General features: G+C 43.9%; 2 protein-coding genes across 11 annotated transcripts in view; one reads left to right on the top strand and one right to left on the bottom strand.

The window, feature by feature from the left end:
* Window positions 1-11,899, bottom strand: part of r3hdm1 (R3H domain containing 1) — a 45,038-nt gene extending 33,139 nt beyond the window's left edge. For 8 of the 9 annotated variants that reach the window (XR_014593748.1, XR_014593749.1, XM_083937637.1 and 5 more), the window contains exons 1-2: window positions 11,844-11,899; window positions 3,606-3,765 (exon numbers count right to left, since the gene is read on the bottom strand). The gene's annotated coding sequence lies outside the window, so the exon portion shown is untranslated. Of the gene's footprint in view, window positions 1-3,605; window positions 3,766-8,400; window positions 8,510-11,843 lie in introns of those variants that run through there. The other variant, XM_083937638.1, reaches the window with a different exon arrangement.
* Window positions 11,900-12,114: 215 nt separating this feature from the next.
* zranb3 (zinc finger, RAN-binding domain containing 3) overlaps window positions 12,115-18,974 on the top strand; it is an 87,170-nt gene continuing 80,310 nt past the window's right edge. For both annotated transcript variants that reach the window (XM_083938308.1, XM_083938307.1), the window contains exons 1-2: window positions 12,115-12,268; window positions 14,717-14,919. In XM_083938308.1, the coding sequence (XP_083794434.1) occupies window positions 14,780-14,919 (140 nt within the window). In that variant the 5' untranslated portion in view covers window positions 12,115-12,268; window positions 14,717-14,779. The remainder of the gene's footprint in view (window positions 12,269-14,716; window positions 14,920-18,974) is intronic.

Raw genomic sequence — 18,974 nt, 5'->3', positions numbered from 1 at the left:
GCGGTCCGTATTGTTTTTTTAAGGAGTGTTCAGTAACGACTGTCGTGATGACTGGGTTTAGTTTTCAGGAGGAAGCTACAGTACTGCAGCAATAATAATAATAATAATAATAATAATTTGTGTACTTATGCTCATTTCCCAAGGAGCAGACATTCAGAGTTGAGAAATACAGGTGCAGCTAAAGCTATCACTAATGGCTGCGTATCTAAATGGAAATCAGCCGTTATTAATGTCATTAGTTACATCTGGGTTGGACAGCTCAAACTCAATGTGCGCCGCCGCTCATCAGTCATTCTTTTTCTGTCCGTCTGCGTCGTCTCACAGCTCTGCAGCTGTTGTGCAGACAATGGGCGTGATTGGACAAGACACAGCAGGAGGACAGTTTGGTCCTGTGAGATGCAACAGCTTCAGATTACAGCGTCTGTCTGCACTTGGGCCCCGCAAAAAAAGAATGAACCTTTGACACGGAATGAGTTTGAAGGAGGCTTGTGGGGTCAAGTGTCAGAGTCAAATTGCATGGGTCTCACCCCTTGCGCCTTCGACCATTTTTTTGAAGCACCAGTTGGCAAAATCAATTGTCATCGGTGTATAGATTGTCCATTATGCGCTGATATGAAAACTTACAGAACATATAATGCTGAAAACGATACACGGGGTGATTTTGCTCAAATTTTTTTATTTGATCATAAACCCATATCGGCTGGACCCTGGAATTAAGAATATCTTGTAATATCTCAAAGTGAGCTCATAACATATTTAATGGTGTTTAATTTAAATTCTGAGTGTAGTCAGAAAGTGATGGAAACACAGTATTAAACTTAATTTGGTATTAAACGAATTGGCTTGAGGTTAAAGAATGCGATTCATTATCCGCAAAAATGTGGAATAGCCTAAATCATTTCAAGCTATATACATTATTAAATATTTTTATCGATAAAAAAATAATCACCGCCGACTATTTTGTTAATCAATCAATCATTATAGTAACTGCCCATGCAAAAATGGCAGAAAATGTCCATTGTTCAGCCTCTCAGATGTGCAGATTTCCTGTTTTTCTGTTTTCTATCATATCAAACTGAATCTCTTTGGGTTTTGGAGTGTCAAAATAAGCCATTTAAATACATCACCCTGGACTTTGAGGACTTTTGTTGGACTTTTCCCACCATTTTCTGACATATATTTATTTATTTATACATTAATAGACCAATCATTCTAGTAAACTATCTGTATATGAATCGATAATGACAGTTAGTTGCAGCCCTCAGTACACAGTATATAAAAGCCACAACTCAGCAGGAAAATCTTCATGTTCACTTCCTAATTTTACCCCCAAAATACGCCACGACAGAGTAGACCCAGATTTTGGTTGATTTAATGACTGGTTCAAACATTGTGCAGAAAACATTGCTACCTTCTGGGTTACCGGGTAAAAGACCAAAAAATACGGCCTTGTTGCGTGATATAACTGTGTAATGCCATGACCTCCCTATGTTGGAGTCACGGTGCGAGTTCATCCTGCTGATACGCCCTAATTATGCAGCCGGGCCCCATGCAGTGAAACACACACACAGTCGCATGCATAGGCATAAGAAGGGAGGGCGGACATCTGGTACATGAGACCTATGATTAATAGGTTAATTAGAGATGGGCTCATCAAATTCACTTTGCACATCAAAACTGGATCCGCACATGACAGCGTCTACTCTGTGCTTCTTCACTGCGTACGTGACTGGCCGCGTGTGTGTTCCAGCCTTCGCCAATCAGCGGGGGGGGGGGGGGGGCCTCAACCTATTTGCCCGGCAGTGATCTAAGCCATTTTCCTATCTGATCGCTGAGCGGCAAAGCGGCCAATTGAGGCTTGATTGTTTATCTCCGTCCCAAAAGAGCCGAGACAGCGAGCGGGAGCCGCTCTCTCTTTAAGAAAAAGGCGGCATCCGACTCCTCTATGTCAGAGTAATTGACTTCTAGTGAGGTCTGCTGTTCTCCCGAGCTCTCCTGCCGGGCAAATGTACTGCTAACCCGGTGCTGCTGCAAGGCTAGGAGGTTAGCTAAAATGGAGCTGGGCACTGGAGAGTCAGATGTTGAATTTCAATGACCTGTCAGAGGTTTGACAAAAGCAACGCCGGCTGCTGCTTTACATTATTTGTACATTCTGAAGGAAAACAGCTTAATACTCCAGAGTGCTGTGCACGCCTCTGAATATTTAGTGTCTGCTGCTGACATTTTGATGAGTGAAGTCTCTTGAGTCGCCCTGTTGAAGATTTGCAATATTGGACAGATATTTTCAAGAGCCCAGGCTTGTGATGGATAGTTATTTTGTCCCTCACCGAATCCTTCATTCTTCCAAACACTTTCTTATCATGGGACTGGAGTGTTGCACTAAATTTGGCTTCAGACGTTGATGGATTTGAATTTCACCATCTCTGCTCTCATGGCAGAGGTAATTGCACCGTGTGCCTGTCTAGAATCCCTGATGTTTTGACTGCATAAGTAATATAGATCATCATTTGATCCTTAGTGTTGCATTAAGAAAGCATCGGGGAATTTTACAAGCAGCAAATTGGTCTCTTGTGAGTGAGGCAGAAAACGAAATCAACATATTTTTCTTTTAAATATACATTTAAGGCGCCTTTAATATTGGAAAGTCATATTATGGATTATTCAATCACTGTAATGATAGCAATTTGCTTTCATGATGCAATACCGTAGCAGGAGGGGGAACTTCTAACCCCGAGCCACAACCAATCGAGTGCATTGCAAAATAACTGCTGTGCTTGATCTGAATGAATCCATCGTATCCCACTAGGTTTGAGAATGACATAATGATTAACTGCATTTTGTCTAGGTTAAAAATCGAAAGCCTGGCTCCCTGAGATTCCATTCACGGTCTCTCGTTATGCTCATTTTCAGGGTCAGGTGGTTTTTGATGGTCTTGACACTGGACTAGTAGAAAATGATCTGACTGATAACACTTTATTATTGGTGGGAAAAGGGCTCGGTGTCTCTTTTGGGAACGAAGATGTGGGGTTAGACAAAAGTACCGTGTCAGGATAACAGGAAATTGCATAATGACTATTCTTAATGTTTCAATGGAAGTGAGTCAATATGGAAGTGAGTCAATATGTGAATACATAGGTTTTAAAAGTGGCCTGTACATTTTCAACGCAAACACAGATTTGGTAAAATATTTTCTAAATTTTTATAGGGCTTTATTCATAAATTGCAATTACTGCGCTGCACACAACAGTGGAAAGGCAAATGTCTATATTTGCGTACTTAATGGAAGTATTTCTTTATGTGGGGGAAAAAGTGATATGATATCCATATCTCACTCTGAGCATGTTAGAGGCTAATAAGTGTGGAGCTCATTTAATGGCGTCATCTTGTTGCGCCCTCTCCTTCTGCAGTGGTCTAATGGCATCAGAGAGAAGAGTTAGCGCCCCCGGCTGTTCAGCTAAACTAACCAGTTTATAATCATCACATAGCAATTATGGATGCACATGCATTTTCCTAATTTACACTAACTTACATTAATATCCCCAGAAAATGTATCATATTCCCTGACTGACTATTCTGGTCAAGCAGATAAAAGACAGGAGACGTACTTGTTGCGTTGCCAGTGGTGGTTGTGGCGAAGGAGGATGTGGCTGGTGAAGTCGATGAGGCTGAGCCTACCGATGCCATTTGAGACTTCTTTGCCCATGTCGGCTTCAGCTGCTCTGAACAGCAACCAGGGCCTCCGACACCATCATGACCCCTGCTGACCTGCAACAGAGAGGGGCACGGGGTTAGGGGTGAGAGAAGGTCAGGGGGAGTTAGGAGCAGAGGTCGCGTGGACTGACAGCAGTCGGGATGTCAGCGACTCGGAAATATTTTTTGTGCTGGAGTGAAAAAAAAGTAAAAGTGTTGTGAGTGTGTATTTCGGGGCCTATGCGTGCCTATGCGCCATAAATAATTGATGAGCACAGAGATAGGAGTGCGGCGGAGGCAACAGGAGAAGGCACCCCTGCCAACCTCGTAAAAACCAAGCATTAGAAATTCAGGGAGCAGCGGGGGGAAGATAGCATTTCTCGGCTGAAAATCCTCTGCCGTTTGGTGGCACATAAATTTCAAATCATCGAGCGTACAAACTATTTTTCCGGCAAAATCCTCTGGAGCTGAACTACAAGGTGACACGGGTTGCGCTGGGCAGATAGGAAAACGGCAACGACAGAAGAGCAGAAAAAATGTGACATAATATTGGAGAAAAGGTCTTTTGTGATGCAGTAAATGTAATTTCCTGCTTTCTTACTAGATCGGTATTTTACTGTGTGCTTCCCTTGGCTATTCTGTTGAACCGGCGCCTTAATTAGCCATGTTGCTCCGCTAAATTGTGAAAATGTGACATTACTGCTTGACTTTATTGGCTGCAGTTGCCAAATTAGGATGAGAAACATCCGAGAAGGGCTGTAACTAACAATTATTTTCATTATTCATCTGCTAATCTGAGGTAGCCTGAGGTAATGTCTTGCTTCGTATGACCTGCGGTCCAAAACCCATAGAAAACCGGTCAACAATGGAACCAATGTCAAAGAATTTGGCCATTATCAATCAAAACGCCTAATCCATGAATCAACTGTTATTCAGATCTACATCTAATGACTTGATGCTGTACATTCTCTTGCAGCAATGTACATAACTGATCCTTGCTTGGGCTTCACATTGTCTCCCTGCTTCCTCCTCTAATCTCTATTCTCGGTGAGCGGGCGAGGTGCCATGCTGTAGTCCGGGCTGCTGCTCCCGCCGTGGTATCGGTTGAGACCCCTCCGTGCAAGCCAAAGAAAACAGGTCAAGTGGAATCCTCTACCCACTTTATAATCTTCCTACTCATGACACCTCCGCCTACAGCCACAGCGGCAGCCAGGAGATGATGATGGGTGGGACCGGTGTGCCGTGGAACGAGCGCTTGGTGCATTGCTTTTGTTCAAACTGCCTGACCGACCGCGAATACTCCGGAGTTATTTAGTGTTAGTACAATCTCGACAACTCCTTAACAGAAATGGTGTTTGACATTTCCGTAAGTTTGTGAGGATAATGTCCCTTTCTGCCTGTAGCAATTCTCCCTGGCATTGGCAGACGAGTGTGATGCCAAAGGCAGGATCCATTCATCAATGTTTATGTCATTTATAGAAGTACTTACATCTGGAGACAACATTGCCGAAGCAGTTTGTAGCCAGTAATCTTCTACTGTAGGTTTGTCATCTCTAGATGCCATATATCTTTTTCCTCTTGTTCTGAAATCTGTACCTCCTCTGCTCATCTTTTTTTTGCCTTTCATCTTTTTCAAAATGCACCTATTTTCTGGTTATACTGGTGTGACAGGGGGGGTCATTTTGCCGCTGTGGCTTTAGAGTACCCCTTCTTGCTTGCAAAAGTGCTGCCAATTCAATGCCATTGCAAACAGAAGTGCCAGCTAAATGTCTGAAATGGAAAAAAAATGTGGATCCTGCTCTGAAATTCCGTGCTGCTCCTGCAGCTATCGCACACGTGCACACACGCGGAGTGTAAAAGTTGTTGTCCATAGGCGCTCCAGGTTTTATGACCGGAGCTGCTGAGCGGGCTTCACACTGAGCCTGTGTGTGTGTGTGTGTGTGTGTGTGTGTGTGTGTGTGTGTGTGTGTGTGTGTGTGTGTGTGGTGGCGACAGCCTATGAATGCTAATGGCGCAAACAATGCTCAGCACCCCCTCTAAAAAAAAAAAAAAACATTTGACAGGCATGGACAAAGGGAAACAACACGGTGCCATTGGTGCTCACTCAGCAGCTTTTAACACACCTTAGACAGACACACAGACACACACTAACACACACACACGCACGCACACACACACACACAGAACTTGTAGAGACGCTCCGCCTGCCTGTGCATCCTCCAGTATTGTGCAGTAGCTGACAGGGAGTGGTTCATTGGTATTACTGTCGCCGCAGAGCGCAGCAACCTTAAAGAGGCTCCTTCAGGCATCGCTCAGTGTCGCGCCGCCCCTTCACATCACCTTTAACGCCATCAGCAAACTTGCTCACACGCACAGACGTATCACACCTGCCCATCTCCAAACAATCGGAACACAATTGCATTAAAGTATTAAAATGCAGGCATGCTTAATTAGACGGACTACACAGGAAGCAGAAATAATTCAAAGATGACAATATCATTTGAGTACTCTTTAATCATCAAGACTAACGGCAGGATCGGTGTAACCACCACATATGCGAGCACACATTCTTCACTGCACGGATATTCTTGATGGAAATTAATAATGATAAAAAAAAAAAACCACACTGGGGTCATACGGGTGGCCGTCAACTGAGCCGAGATAATCATACGCCAGGCTCTTAACGGGCTACTCTCACGGACAATTATGTTCGATTGCAAGCTAATGAGAATTTTTTTTTCAGCACTGAAGCGCATAAGAGGCTACCGGTGATGGCGCACGCACAAACGCAAACACGCACACAGGCACACACACGCACACACACCTCTCTTCCAAAGGCTGACCTTTCCCTCCTCCACACCTACGCTCTGCTCTGTTGTGCTCAGCTCTGCATGGGTCAGGGCTCTTGTCTTGGCTAAAACCAGCTCAACTGGGAGGTGAAGGACCCTCCATTCCCTCCCTCTATCTGCCACTCCAACCCCGGCTCTATTCTGGGTAGAGAACGAGGAGATGAGTCAACCACGGGGGTTAGAAAAGAACAAGCCATCACCTACACGGGCCTCTGCTGATCACGAAAAGGGAATCCACCGATGTCTTTAAGTTGCCTGAGCATCTTCCTGTGCGCGGCTGCAGATAACATGTCGGAAAAAAATAATTCATGCTTTATTGCTGCTGATGAGCTCTTGCAAGTGTCACATAAAAAAGGACAACGGAAGGAGCGGTGCCAAACAGCTGGGATACTGTCTGCAGAGATGGAGAATACTAAACACAGCTCTATTCATTGGAGCATTGTGAAACAATAGCAGAGAGTCAAATATAAAAGGTGATGCCATGTCTGAACGCTACAGCACTGTGTCACTAACCTCTTTTATGCTTTGCGGATTTCTAAAATTGTACAATTCAATCACAGCGAGAGCAGCCACACATAGTACAGCTACGCATTTAAATCGCCGACTTCCAAACACACCAAAAAAAACAAAAAACAGGGGTTTAGAATAGGTCGGCTTGAGCAGAGTGCAGGACATGCACCCTGGCTGATAAAATCAGACATCAAATAAACAGTTAATTAGGTTACTAATGCCGACTTGCCCTCATGGCGCGGCTGCAATAAAAATTGATTTCAGCGTCTTGCTAAACTGAGTAACTAATCTCCCATTTTCAAGTCATTTCTGCTAATTGCAAAGCAAGGGAAGCACTGACAGGGGAGCTATATAATTGGACCAGTAAACGATTAGCATGAGGCTTATGAAATTGTATATCACTTTCATACACTGCTTGCTGCCTCTATTTCCACAGCGGCTGAATGCTGTGTCAGTTTAAGGAACTGCCTGTGATAGCTCAGACTGAATTAACTGAAAAAAACATAAACAGGCACAAATGAGCCTCTAATTGCACTTCTCGCTCTGCCTCCAGGTCGCATAAAGCGGTGTGAGCGCGGTGTGGTGAAGCAGAGGCGCAGTCAGCCGGTATTAATAAATTAAAACCACAGCGGAGCATGTAGGTAATCCATAACCTATCCCATAGGAGAGCTTCCAGGGAATATCAATCTAGGCAATTAGAGTAGAAACGATAAACACAGAAAACATGCAAGTCTAGCAGTTTGAATCTATGGAGCCTTATGAAAAGAGAATAACTCAAAAAGTCTGCCAGACTCATTAAAAGTCCATTTGCAGTCAACACTTGCAGAACAAACAGGGGGAGAGAGGGAGAGAGGGGAGAGGATGAGCTTGGCTAGAGAAACAATGCAGAGCGAAGCCTCTTATTGGCAGATCTTGGTTAATTATGCTCGTAATGATAAGCAGAAGCAGCGTTTGGCGAACTAGCGAGGAGATTTGGGAAGCTCTGGCTCAGCTCACTGAGTAATGCACCACTGACAGCACACCAAATCTCATGTTGCCCTGAGTTTAACAAGCCAAAAGGAAAAGACGGCACACTTGCTTAGTGAATCGCTGCCATGCAATGAGAAGAGAAAGAGAAAAGCTGATGCAGGAGAGATTTTCCCCATCGTGGATTAACATGTTGTTTTTTTTGTTTGTTTTTTAAACAGCATTGAATACAACACGCATTCACCTTAGGCAAGAATCAACAGCCTTGAAAGCACAAACAGAAAATGTTGAAAAAGCTGAACTTAATAATAAACAAGGAATTTGAAGAGAAAATCAGAAAAAGCATGCGAGATGTCCTAAAGTGCATGGTAGCTGCAGGACCTACCTCCCCGGCAGCTCTGCCCTCCATCCCTTCTGCTACTCAACCTTTTAGTTTCCATTGTACAGCAGGCACAATCTGCTGGAGAGGAGGCTGGAGTCGCCTCCCAGCTCGCTCCTCGGCAGCTGCCTGCTGCCTCCTGTTCGCTCGCTCGACTGAGTGAGAGTGTAGGACGGGGAGAGGGGAGTGTAAAGGCAGAGGGTGAGGGAGAGTGGGTGTCACAAAGAGAGAGAGAGAGAGAGCGAGAGAGCGAGAGAGGGAGGGAGGGAGGGAGGGAGAGTGCTGTGCGAGCACAAGTCTACCTGCCACAACCCATCAAGCCAGCCAGCCTTGGAGACAGCGCCAAATCAACAGCTGGCCCCGATGTGATGTCAGAGCCTCAACAGCCAGTCACGGCAGCCGAGGCCGGCCGGCGCTATGGAGCGCCGACTGAACCAAAGTCACCGGCTAAATGGGGCTCTTCATTAGCTACTCTGCTTTAGGATGGAGGCGGGGGAAAGGGCAGCCAGGGACATGGGATGGATGGAAGGAGGCCGGGAGGAAGAGGAGAGGAAGAGGAGGAAACGGGATGGTGGGAGGTGGAACAGTGAGGGAGAAAAGGCGAAGAAAGGAGCACAGAGGAGGGGAAAAAAAGAGCGAAGGAGAGGGGACAAACAGGGAGGAGGAGAGGATAGGGGACAGGATCGACATGTCTGTGGCCAGCTAGGTGCTCAAAGACCAGGTGGAGAGTCGATGGGGAGGCGCTGGCCGCTGAGAGGCCGAGCTGTTCACTGGGCTACGGTCCCATTAAAGCTGGCACCCTGCTTTTCACACAAGACGCCGAGGCTACAGCTAATCCTGCAGACTCACAGTGAGCCACCACCTGAAATACCACCCATTACTGAAACAGAAGAGTAAAATACTGCAATAAAACATTCGGCTTTAGGCAAATCTCAGATAAGCTTATTGGCGGATCAGCTGGGAAACAATACACTGACTGGGTAAGGAAGACGAGCAGCTGCTTGTGCATGATCAAACCGCACCCTAACCACCTCTATTTCATCTAAATCTGCATTTTTTTAATTATTTTTTTTACTTTAGAGGATTTAATAGGAAAACAAGGGATCACAGCCTCCCCCAGAATTCACTTGGCTTGTTTATTTCGTTAAAGATCAAGCATTCTGTCACGAAGATATCAACGGTGGGAGTGATAATTGAGCTCTGGAAATAATCTACTTCATGAAGCACTCTCATCACTAAGTGACTGGCGTGCTGTCAAAGACATAGGAAGTCACAAACAGGTCCTGTGCGCTGCCGAAGTCTAGACTGCCATAATGTGATTGTTTTTGTCCTTTCAGTCACTCAGACTTTAACAGCAAACACAGTGGGCGGAAAAAGTTCCTGCTGTCACTTAGCAACCGACACGAGGCTGCGACAACGGATCCGATCCAATCCTGCCTCATAATTGTACCATTCGTTATGCCAGGTCTCTGAAGAATTTATTATTGTGCTTCCTTAATCCCATGAAAAGGTCACCAATTGAACAAACAATTTATGGATAGGCGGATGAATTATTTAATGGCCGAGACCAAATATTATAGGTAGGATAGATTTTCTCCCTGGAAGGCGATGAATTATTAAGTCACTGGGCCACATCTTTTGGCGAACGCCATTACACAGCATCCTCAACCTCAATATCTGATAATGTCATCAGCTCCAAATATGCCCTAACCTGCGTAATGAATGGTCAACAGAGTAGCGGCTGCAGCAGCAGGTGAAACAGCTATGGCAAACAATTGTTAGCATTTATTTTAAGCCTGGGATGGGTGTGCCACAGAGTGCACACAATCACAGGAGAGCAATAATTTAGTGTACTTTTCTGCCACCTCCTATTGCACTAGAACTCACCCAGAAGGTAAAAACAAGCGTTGATCCAACTGCAATAACCGTATCACTGTGACATGGATGTAACCTTACTGACAGTTTCTAAATCAGCATACACACTGGCCAATTATATCCATAATTCCCCATGAAGTATACACACAATACATGTACATATCGCCGAACAGCACAGTTACCAGCTCTGAAAAGATTAACACATCATCTCCGCTCTCTGCAACAGCTGCCGGAGGGACTGAGCTAGCATCCACTCTCCACCCACCAGGATCCGCTGGTACCTCCATGAAAACGATACTATCATGATGCTCAGCCTCAGAGGTGGCAACTTGCGAGCTTTCAGTGTCATCTCGACTAGGTCTCTGAAGCGATAATTGGCTGGGTTAGAGCATGGGAATTATAGTAGTATGGGTTACTTATTACACATGTACCAAAATGGGTTATTAGATGTATGATTTATGGCATGATTTACAAGAATAACTCTAGTTCAAATCAGGTTTCTCTCTCCCCTTTATAATACAGTATTAACACTAGTTTAAAAAGCCACACTTAGCACGAATGCTTGTGGTTGTTTATGTGCAAAGCTACACTGCATCATGCATTATATCATTTCATATTTACGTTGTGTGTCAAGCCTTTGGAGGGCACTGAATGGCGTTGGTACATTTTTATTTCTCACGTCAAATGCAACATGAACCCATTTGCCCTCATTTGGTCAACTCTGGCACTTTAAGCTATCTGCGTAACGTTATATGTCATGAATTAATACGTGGGTTTGATCAATAAGCGTGTTTTCCCTGTGCTTTGCATCGACCAAGAACAAATCCCGTGTCGCAAAGAGTATAAAAATAGATTATTCGTCTCATAACATAGATAAAGGTTTGGAGAATCCCCCCAAAGGTAAAGCACTTGTTTCGATTTAACATTCGGAGCTATTAAATGCTAGTTTTCGCACGCTACCCCACAGCGACCCCGTAACACCAGACTCCGTTAGAAATGTGGCTGTTTTTAATCTTCCCTTGGTTGTCGACAACCCCACAAACCCCCGGAGAACACGTGACATTACAATATGATACATAATACATGGCACTAAAATACGGCCGATAATACATTTCAACAAGGGGTGCAACAACCCAATTAAAGCTCGGTTTATTGAAATGGCTAACGCTCACATTTAACGTTACCTTGGTGCAGTGCACACCGTTCGTTGCCGCATATTGCCGGGAGAACCAGGCCTGAAAGTTATTGAATTACGCTGTATTATTTAATTTCTGCTGCTTGCTTTGTCGGGACCAACGCCGAATTTAAGTACGATCGCTTACAATTTGAACACGATATCTGCTTTCTGTGTGTGTCCTATTTCCGAAGAGCAGGGCAACATTATGAGCCCCATTTGGCGTTGGGTCGTGTCAGGGCTAAGCTAACGATTATTACCTGGCGATGTGGCTTGGCTAACGGTCGAAAACGGCCGAACACCGGCGCCCTGCGCTGTCAATGTGTGCTGCTAACCGTTAACGTTTTTTTTCCGCTAACCGGTAACTGTTTGACAATACACTGCAGATATGTTACCTTACCGCTTTGGTTTACAATCGGTGAACAGCCGTCTGAACAGTCTCTACCCAGGGTGAAGTAAGCTACGAGTGAAGGAGAGACGGCGGAGTCAGTCCAGCAGGCTGGGGGGGTGCGTCAGATCCCTACGTTCAACGTAGGGTGTTGGAAATATGTCACGTCTTCTCGTTGCTGGATTTTTTTTTTTGGTTGCGTTGTGGCACGCGGTTTGTCACAATTCCGTCATTTTTTTCTCACATATCTTTTAAAAAACATTTCTGTGTGAACTGTGATAACGTCAATAGTTCATACAGTTCCAGGAAGTTGCATTGCATAGTGCGGCGCTGCGGAGCCTGGGTGAACTGGTGATAGAAACCGAGTGAACCTTCAGTTTGCCGCGAAACTTTGCTCTTTCTTTCCTAAGCTGCGCTTCGTCCCACTGTCCCACCTGGTAGGCAAAACCACGCATACACTAACGGAAAAATAATGGCGCTTTCTTCTTATTTAGCTTTACTAATACAACCCCTTTACATGTGCAGTTAGCTAACTTTATGTGGCATGCAATGTAAGCTAACGTGTCATCTCGGCTACGAGGAACATATTGTAATATAGCTAATGAGGCTATAAGGAACATATTGTAATATAGCTAATAAAGGTGCATTTATGTTAGCTTGCTAGTTTTTCCACTCACATGGTAGATATATGTAGCCCTACCAGAGTCAAATGCAACAAATAGGTGCAAGTACGAGTGGTGCTTTTATTTCTAAAGGCAAGTCTGTTTACTTCCGGTTCGTATTGCTAGCTCCAGTGCCATGAGCTCATAAGCTACATCCTGGTTTCTTTAGGTCAGGGGTGTCAAACTCCAATTCACAGTGGGCCAAATTTAAAAACTGGGACAAAGTTGCAGGCCAAATTTAATATTTACTAAAAAACAAAAAAAAAAAGACCGCAAATGTGCATGATTTCCCTTCTCTCCAGATATGTAATGTTGCACCTTTTCAGTGCAGGTTCTTGTTCTTGTCGTGGTGTTTCTTCTGTTTGATTCTTTGATCACAGCCACGGTGGCTCTGCAGACGAGACAAACAGCTCTTTACCTTCATAAACACATAATCTGCCTCCCACCGCTGCTGAAAGCTCCTGTTTTCCATCTTTCTTTGGGTCGTTTTTGGGGAGGGGTGGATTTAGTTTGTCTACAGAGACTGGTAGCATGGATGCTCATGTTTGTCAACAGAAAAGTAGACGTGCATGTGCTTTATACTCACAGGCCAGCTCTCAGAGAACCTTGATATGATCTTGCGGGCCAATTATAATTACACCGCGGGCCAGATTTGGCCCCCGGGCCTGAGTTTGACACCCCTGCTTTAGGTGGTCTGACATGTCAGTTCTGATGCTACCCTTTCATACAGCGTGGCTGAAGAAAGTCGACAATAAATATTCTTCTGATTAGGAATAAACCTTCCTGTCCCTAGCTGAATAGTGTCGGCCTACGCTGCTGTATTTTAACATTGGTCTTAGTGATGGTACTTAAGAAAGCCTGTTATTTTCTAAAGTGGTACATCATGTACAAAGTTTGAGAACTATTGCTCTTATATATATATATATATATGATAAATTAAGTTTGAACCCTAAACTCAATACAAAACTTTTTTCTAAAGATTATTTCTGGCACTTTTGAAGCCTCTATTATATAGGAAGACAGGAAATGGGGTGAGAGGCGGGGCATGAGGCAAAGGGCCGCAGGTCGGAGTCGAACCCGCGGCCGCTGCCTTGAGGACCTTCAGCCTCTTAACATGATTCAACACAAATCTTTGACGAACATACTTCTTCCAGGTCAGAATATCTCACCTTGCAGAGACGATTCCAGGAATTGTGGGTGCCCAAATGGGGACATTTTTATCAGGATACACTGTTGAATATTTGCTTAGAAATACCCAATAGGATGTAGCATTCATTCATTTATCTTCAACCACTTGTCCCTGTTGGGGTCGCGGGGGCCTGGAGCAGATCCCGGCAGCAGATCAGGCCTGACACCCTGGACAGGACGCCAGTTTATCGCAGGGCACATAGAGACAAACAGAGACAGACAACCATTCACACTACGGGCAATTGAGAGTCATCAATGAACCTAACACGAGCATATCTTTGGACTGTGGGAGGAAACCGGAGAACCCGGAGAAAACCCACGCAGACGTGGGGGGGACATGCAAACTCCACACAGAAGGGCCCCACCCGGGATTCCAACCAGGAACCCTTCGCTGTCAGGCGACAGTGCTAACCACCACGTGTCGCCCCAGCTAAATAAAACAGATCAAATTATTAATTTCACTTGTTTTTTATTGGTCATGTCGAAAAGGCTGTGAATAACGCATCACATTTTATTTGTATTTGCTACTATAGAGTATATTATTGTTATTATGCATTATAATAATTACATTTTATTAAACATGCACAAAAAATCTGACTTTTTGCCATTTAGTGTAGACACAGCTTGCTCTCTGACTTCCAGCTCAACACTTGTTATTGTAAGTTGTTACTGTTTTCGACACATTGTTTTTTGGGGGTTGTTGGTATACACTCACCAATAACTGTAATTGCATGTGGAGGCAGAAAACTTCTGCCTGGATTGACCAAGACAGCACCAGCCGGATGAGCCAACCCAAAAAAAAGATGCTGTTGCTGCTGTAACTGGTGGCAGCTGAGACAGGCAACTTTTATCAGAATTTCTTTGTCCACTGTACTGCGTCACCCAGCTTCTAATAATGATATTCCTGTCAGTGCGAGTGAGCAGCAGAGGAAAGCTCCTTACCATTATTACAAAACATCAGCAATCAATATGGTAAAAATAGATTAATAGATCTTTGTGTGACAACTTGGTTTACCAATGTTTTTTTTCCTCCAGGCTAAAATCAGAGCCAGCTGACTGAGCAAGGGCCGAGAAACTGATGAGTAAATACGACTGGAAATGGATGATAATGGCCTACAGACCTCTTGCTGTGATACAAGATGGTCACAGCAACTGTCAGGCCTTCCTCCCAAGCTCCTGCAGCGCCTGATGCCGTTCCAAAGAGAGGGAGTTGAGTTCGCTTTGTCTAGGAATGGACGGTAAGCAGTCGGTTGTGTCACAGTTTTATTGTTTGCTGGTCAATTAGTCTGGTTTTTCATTTATTTTTCGAAAAAGTTTTTAGGTTAACTTTTGTGTGAAGAAACTTTGATATTTGAACAACACTCATCAATACAGTCTTTAAAGTAATTTCCAAACTAAAGGTCAGCTTTGCGGATTTTTAAATCGGTAATAACACGACAAAGAACAAAAATTGATTTGTCAACTAAACGAGTAGGTCCGTTCATTTTCTGAACAACAGGCAGCGTAGTCCCCTCTCTGGGGTTGTGCCATCCTGTGTTTGCAGCCTTCCCTTCCACTCCACTTCTGCAGTGTGTGAATATTGATTTATTGCTATGAAGATGCAGTCTCACTTTCTAATGATGATTTTTCACTGGGGTCCGTACTTGACAGCAAAACCTCCAAACGATCTGTAGCATAACACCTTTTCTCTTCATTGCTGCATCAGTGCGTGATTTTGTCTCATATGACGGCATGTTTACATAGGTAATTTCTCTAATGGGGCTTTAAATGGAATAGAATAGAATTACTTTAATGATCCCAGACTGGGAAATTATTTTATTACAGCAGTAGTGGGCCAGCAAATGAAACACTTTGTACATAACATACATAGAATCCAATATATACAGAGTGTATATATACAGTGCACAGTGTGCTATAAACAATTAGCAATAATAATATATACAACAAAACAGTAGAGAGAGCAGAGTTCTCTGTCAGGCAGAGGTGAGAGAGTTATTATATACAGTGATGGAAAGATTTCCTGTATCTGTTGCTACGACAGCGAAGCTGCAGCAGCCTTTTGGAGAAGGTGCTCCGCTGCCTGACCAGTGTGAGTTGGAGAGGGTGGAGAGGATTATCAATGATGGATAAAGTAGGCAGTCCCACCCCACTTCTATAGTTGAAGTGTTGGACAACTCTGATTTTCAGCCCAGCTACAATACGTTATGCTGGCTCGAGAAGCAAGTAAAAAGTCAAGAATATATGTGAATATATTCAGAAGTCAAGAGGTCAGTTGGAGTCCAGGTTGTATCTTTGAAAACAATTATCAGCCAATGGGAAGTTCCTCAGTTGCCCTTACGTCCGTAAGTTTGGCCGTGTTGAGCATTAGCTGCAGGAGCGGACCAGGACTTGTCCATTTCCTCCTGCCCGACCAGTCGATGTACGCTCGGGCTCGCGGGAAGGTCAGTGCAGGGGGAGCCAATCTGAGCGCCGCTGCTGTGATGCGGAGCAGCCGTATTGATTCAGGAACACTGGGAGGCACTGCTTTGTTACACGGGTGGGTCAGAAGTCAATTGGCTCTTGCTGCAGTGTGTGGACAGCTACCTCAGTCAATTGGCGTCAATGTGACAGGAAGAGCAGCGCGGGCAGTGCTTCTCTCTGGAGACGAGCAGAAGTGGCATTAGCACAAGATAGTATAGATAGAGGGGACGTAGAAGAGCATGTTAGTTTGTTTATTCACCTAAATATAATATATGAAATATTCTTTATGCCTGTGCTGCACAAGCATATGTGTTGCTCAGGTGGTGTGTGTGAATACACCTTACTGTACCTACTATAAGCTATGATTAGACAATCACTGCCTGGGGGCCAGTCTTCGCCAGAGCCCATAATCACCATGAACTTTTGTTTTGCTCTCATTAACAACCATTTCACATTTGCTACAATCGGTTTCCAATTATTTTTTTTTCACTTGATGTACCGAAATGAGGGTGTCATACTATAAAATAAGCAATATGAGGTAATGCAGTGACTAAGAGGTTAAAATGCAGCATTTTAAGCCTGCTGTTCCACACTCTCACACAGGCAGACGGTAAAGATGATTACAAGCTAAAAATGGTCTTTTTATGGACAGTAATCTTGATCTTTCTATGTGTTTGAGGCACCCTGCTGTTCTTTATTTGTTCATTCAATATCTTTGAAAAGAGCTTCGAATTAAAGCCGCAGTGTCTTTTTTTCTCACCGGTGCCAAACAGAGTCCAGAATGCAATGTAGCTGCAGACTTGTGGGATTTCTAAAGGTCCCATATTCGGCTCATTTTCAGATTAACACTTGCATTTTGGGTTTCTACTATAACATGTTTTCATGCTTTAATGTTCAAAAACAAATCATTTTTCTCATCATGTCTGTCTGAATGTACCTGTATTCACCCTCTGTCTGAAACGCTCCGTTTTAGCGCCTGTCTCTTTAAGACCCCCTCCCGAAAAAACCCATTCTGCTCTGATTGGGTCAGCGCTTCCAGGTCTTCCGCATCGGCACCCCTGCATTTCTGCAGTGTCATTGCAGCCGGGGAATGACTGTAACGGCATTTCCTATTTATATATAGTATAGTTGTGACATCACAACGTACAGAAGTCCTGACGGCTCGTTTAAAGACACAGTTTTTGAATACGGGCTGTGTGCATTTCTCTGTGGATTAATCATTTTGATACTTTCACAATATTTTTATAGCACCTCAACTTGCTTTAAAAAAAAGACATGGAAATTCAAATTTTTACAATATGGGGCCTTTAAGGTGTGTGGCAATTGAAATGAAGGCTATCACTACGTGAAGGGGACCTAGATGAAGCAGGCTGACGGACAGGCATAAAAAAAAATACAGGGGCAGCTCTTCATTATAAAACAACTCCTGAAATGCACTGAGCATCATAGATTGATGTTAGATATCTAACAGTGTGGGAGGAACCGTGGGAGGATTTTTGCTTTAAATCTCACAGTCGTTGTGTCTTTTCACATCCAGAGCATCAAGCGCATCGAACCAAAACATCAAATGTTGTTGCAATTCAAATACTTATGGGGCCAGCTGTATCCGTCTGTGTAGGAGTGCGAGTGAATTTTATGGACTTAGATGAGGGATAATGTGGGAAAGTTGTGGTGCGGTACGACAATAAAAACCCTAAAGATGTGGTTGATTGTATCATTTGGAAAGTTGGGCAGAAGTGTTCCATTTGAGTGGTGACATCTGTATATGTTCATCTTTTCTAAAGCGCACATTTACCCAGGGTACATCTGTAAAATGCAGTACTCTGATAATCTACTCCAGATATTGAAGAAAACATCCATTTGGAGTAAAATGGCATCCATTAAGACCTCTTGGTCACTTTCATTAAGGTGTTGACTGCAACATGAAACATTCTGTGTGTCTACCATGCTCTGATTTGTCCAAAATATTATTATAAGTGACTGACTGCTTTTATTGAATAAGGCCTGCTCTGCTGATGTGAGAGGAGATCAATAAGCAGACTGGGATGTCTTTCCCTGTGATGGCCATATTAGTGAGAGAAGTCCTTTCCAGAGATGGAGTTTGTTCTCTGTACACACACAGGTTGATTTATTTACGCCACAACTGTAGTCATCCATAAGTATAGGTCATAATATGGGGACTGTACACAGAGTGCTACCATAAAATCATTTGGGCCATTCAGCAGTTCACTGCCACAGAGTGACGGTACAATTCAGCTCATTTCCAGAGTCCCTGTTGAAAGCCCACTCCAAACCAGTGAAAAGGAAACATAGGGCAATGTTTCATGTGAAAATAGAGTTGGGGGATATGACTGTATACACCGTGCGGCGGTAGAAATGTGTCCACTGTGAAAATGAGGAAATAGGATAGATAATCCCAAAGGAGTGTGCCATTCTGTACCTGGGCAATATAACGAAAGCAGTGCTGAAGGCAGATAATTATTTGGTAAAAATCCTTCTCACAGCTCGCAGGAAGGCCATTACAAGAAACTGGCTTGGAGCGGAGTCACGGAGTCAGTGCTTGGGTATAGTACAGGGAATATTTGTGGTGGATAAAATGGCGTATTCTATAATAGTGAAGAAGGATGAGTTTAATAGAGAATGGGAGAAATGGATAAGGTGTCGAAATAAGGACATCGACGCAGTATATTTTTTATTGACATAATGTAACTTGTGATCAAAAACAATGCTCATAAGCAAATAACGGTGAAACGGCTGGGATGAGGATCAGCACCTCTAAATCTGAGGCCATCGCTCTTAGCAGGAAACCGGTGGATTGCTTACTCCAGGTAGG

This window comes from Echiichthys vipera (assembly GCF_963691815.1).
Source record: "Echiichthys vipera genome assembly, chromosome: 23".
Taxonomy (NCBI): Eukaryota; Metazoa; Chordata; class Actinopteri; order Perciformes; family Trachinidae; genus Echiichthys; species Echiichthys vipera.
This window is presented reverse-complemented; position numbering and strand designations above follow the sequence as displayed.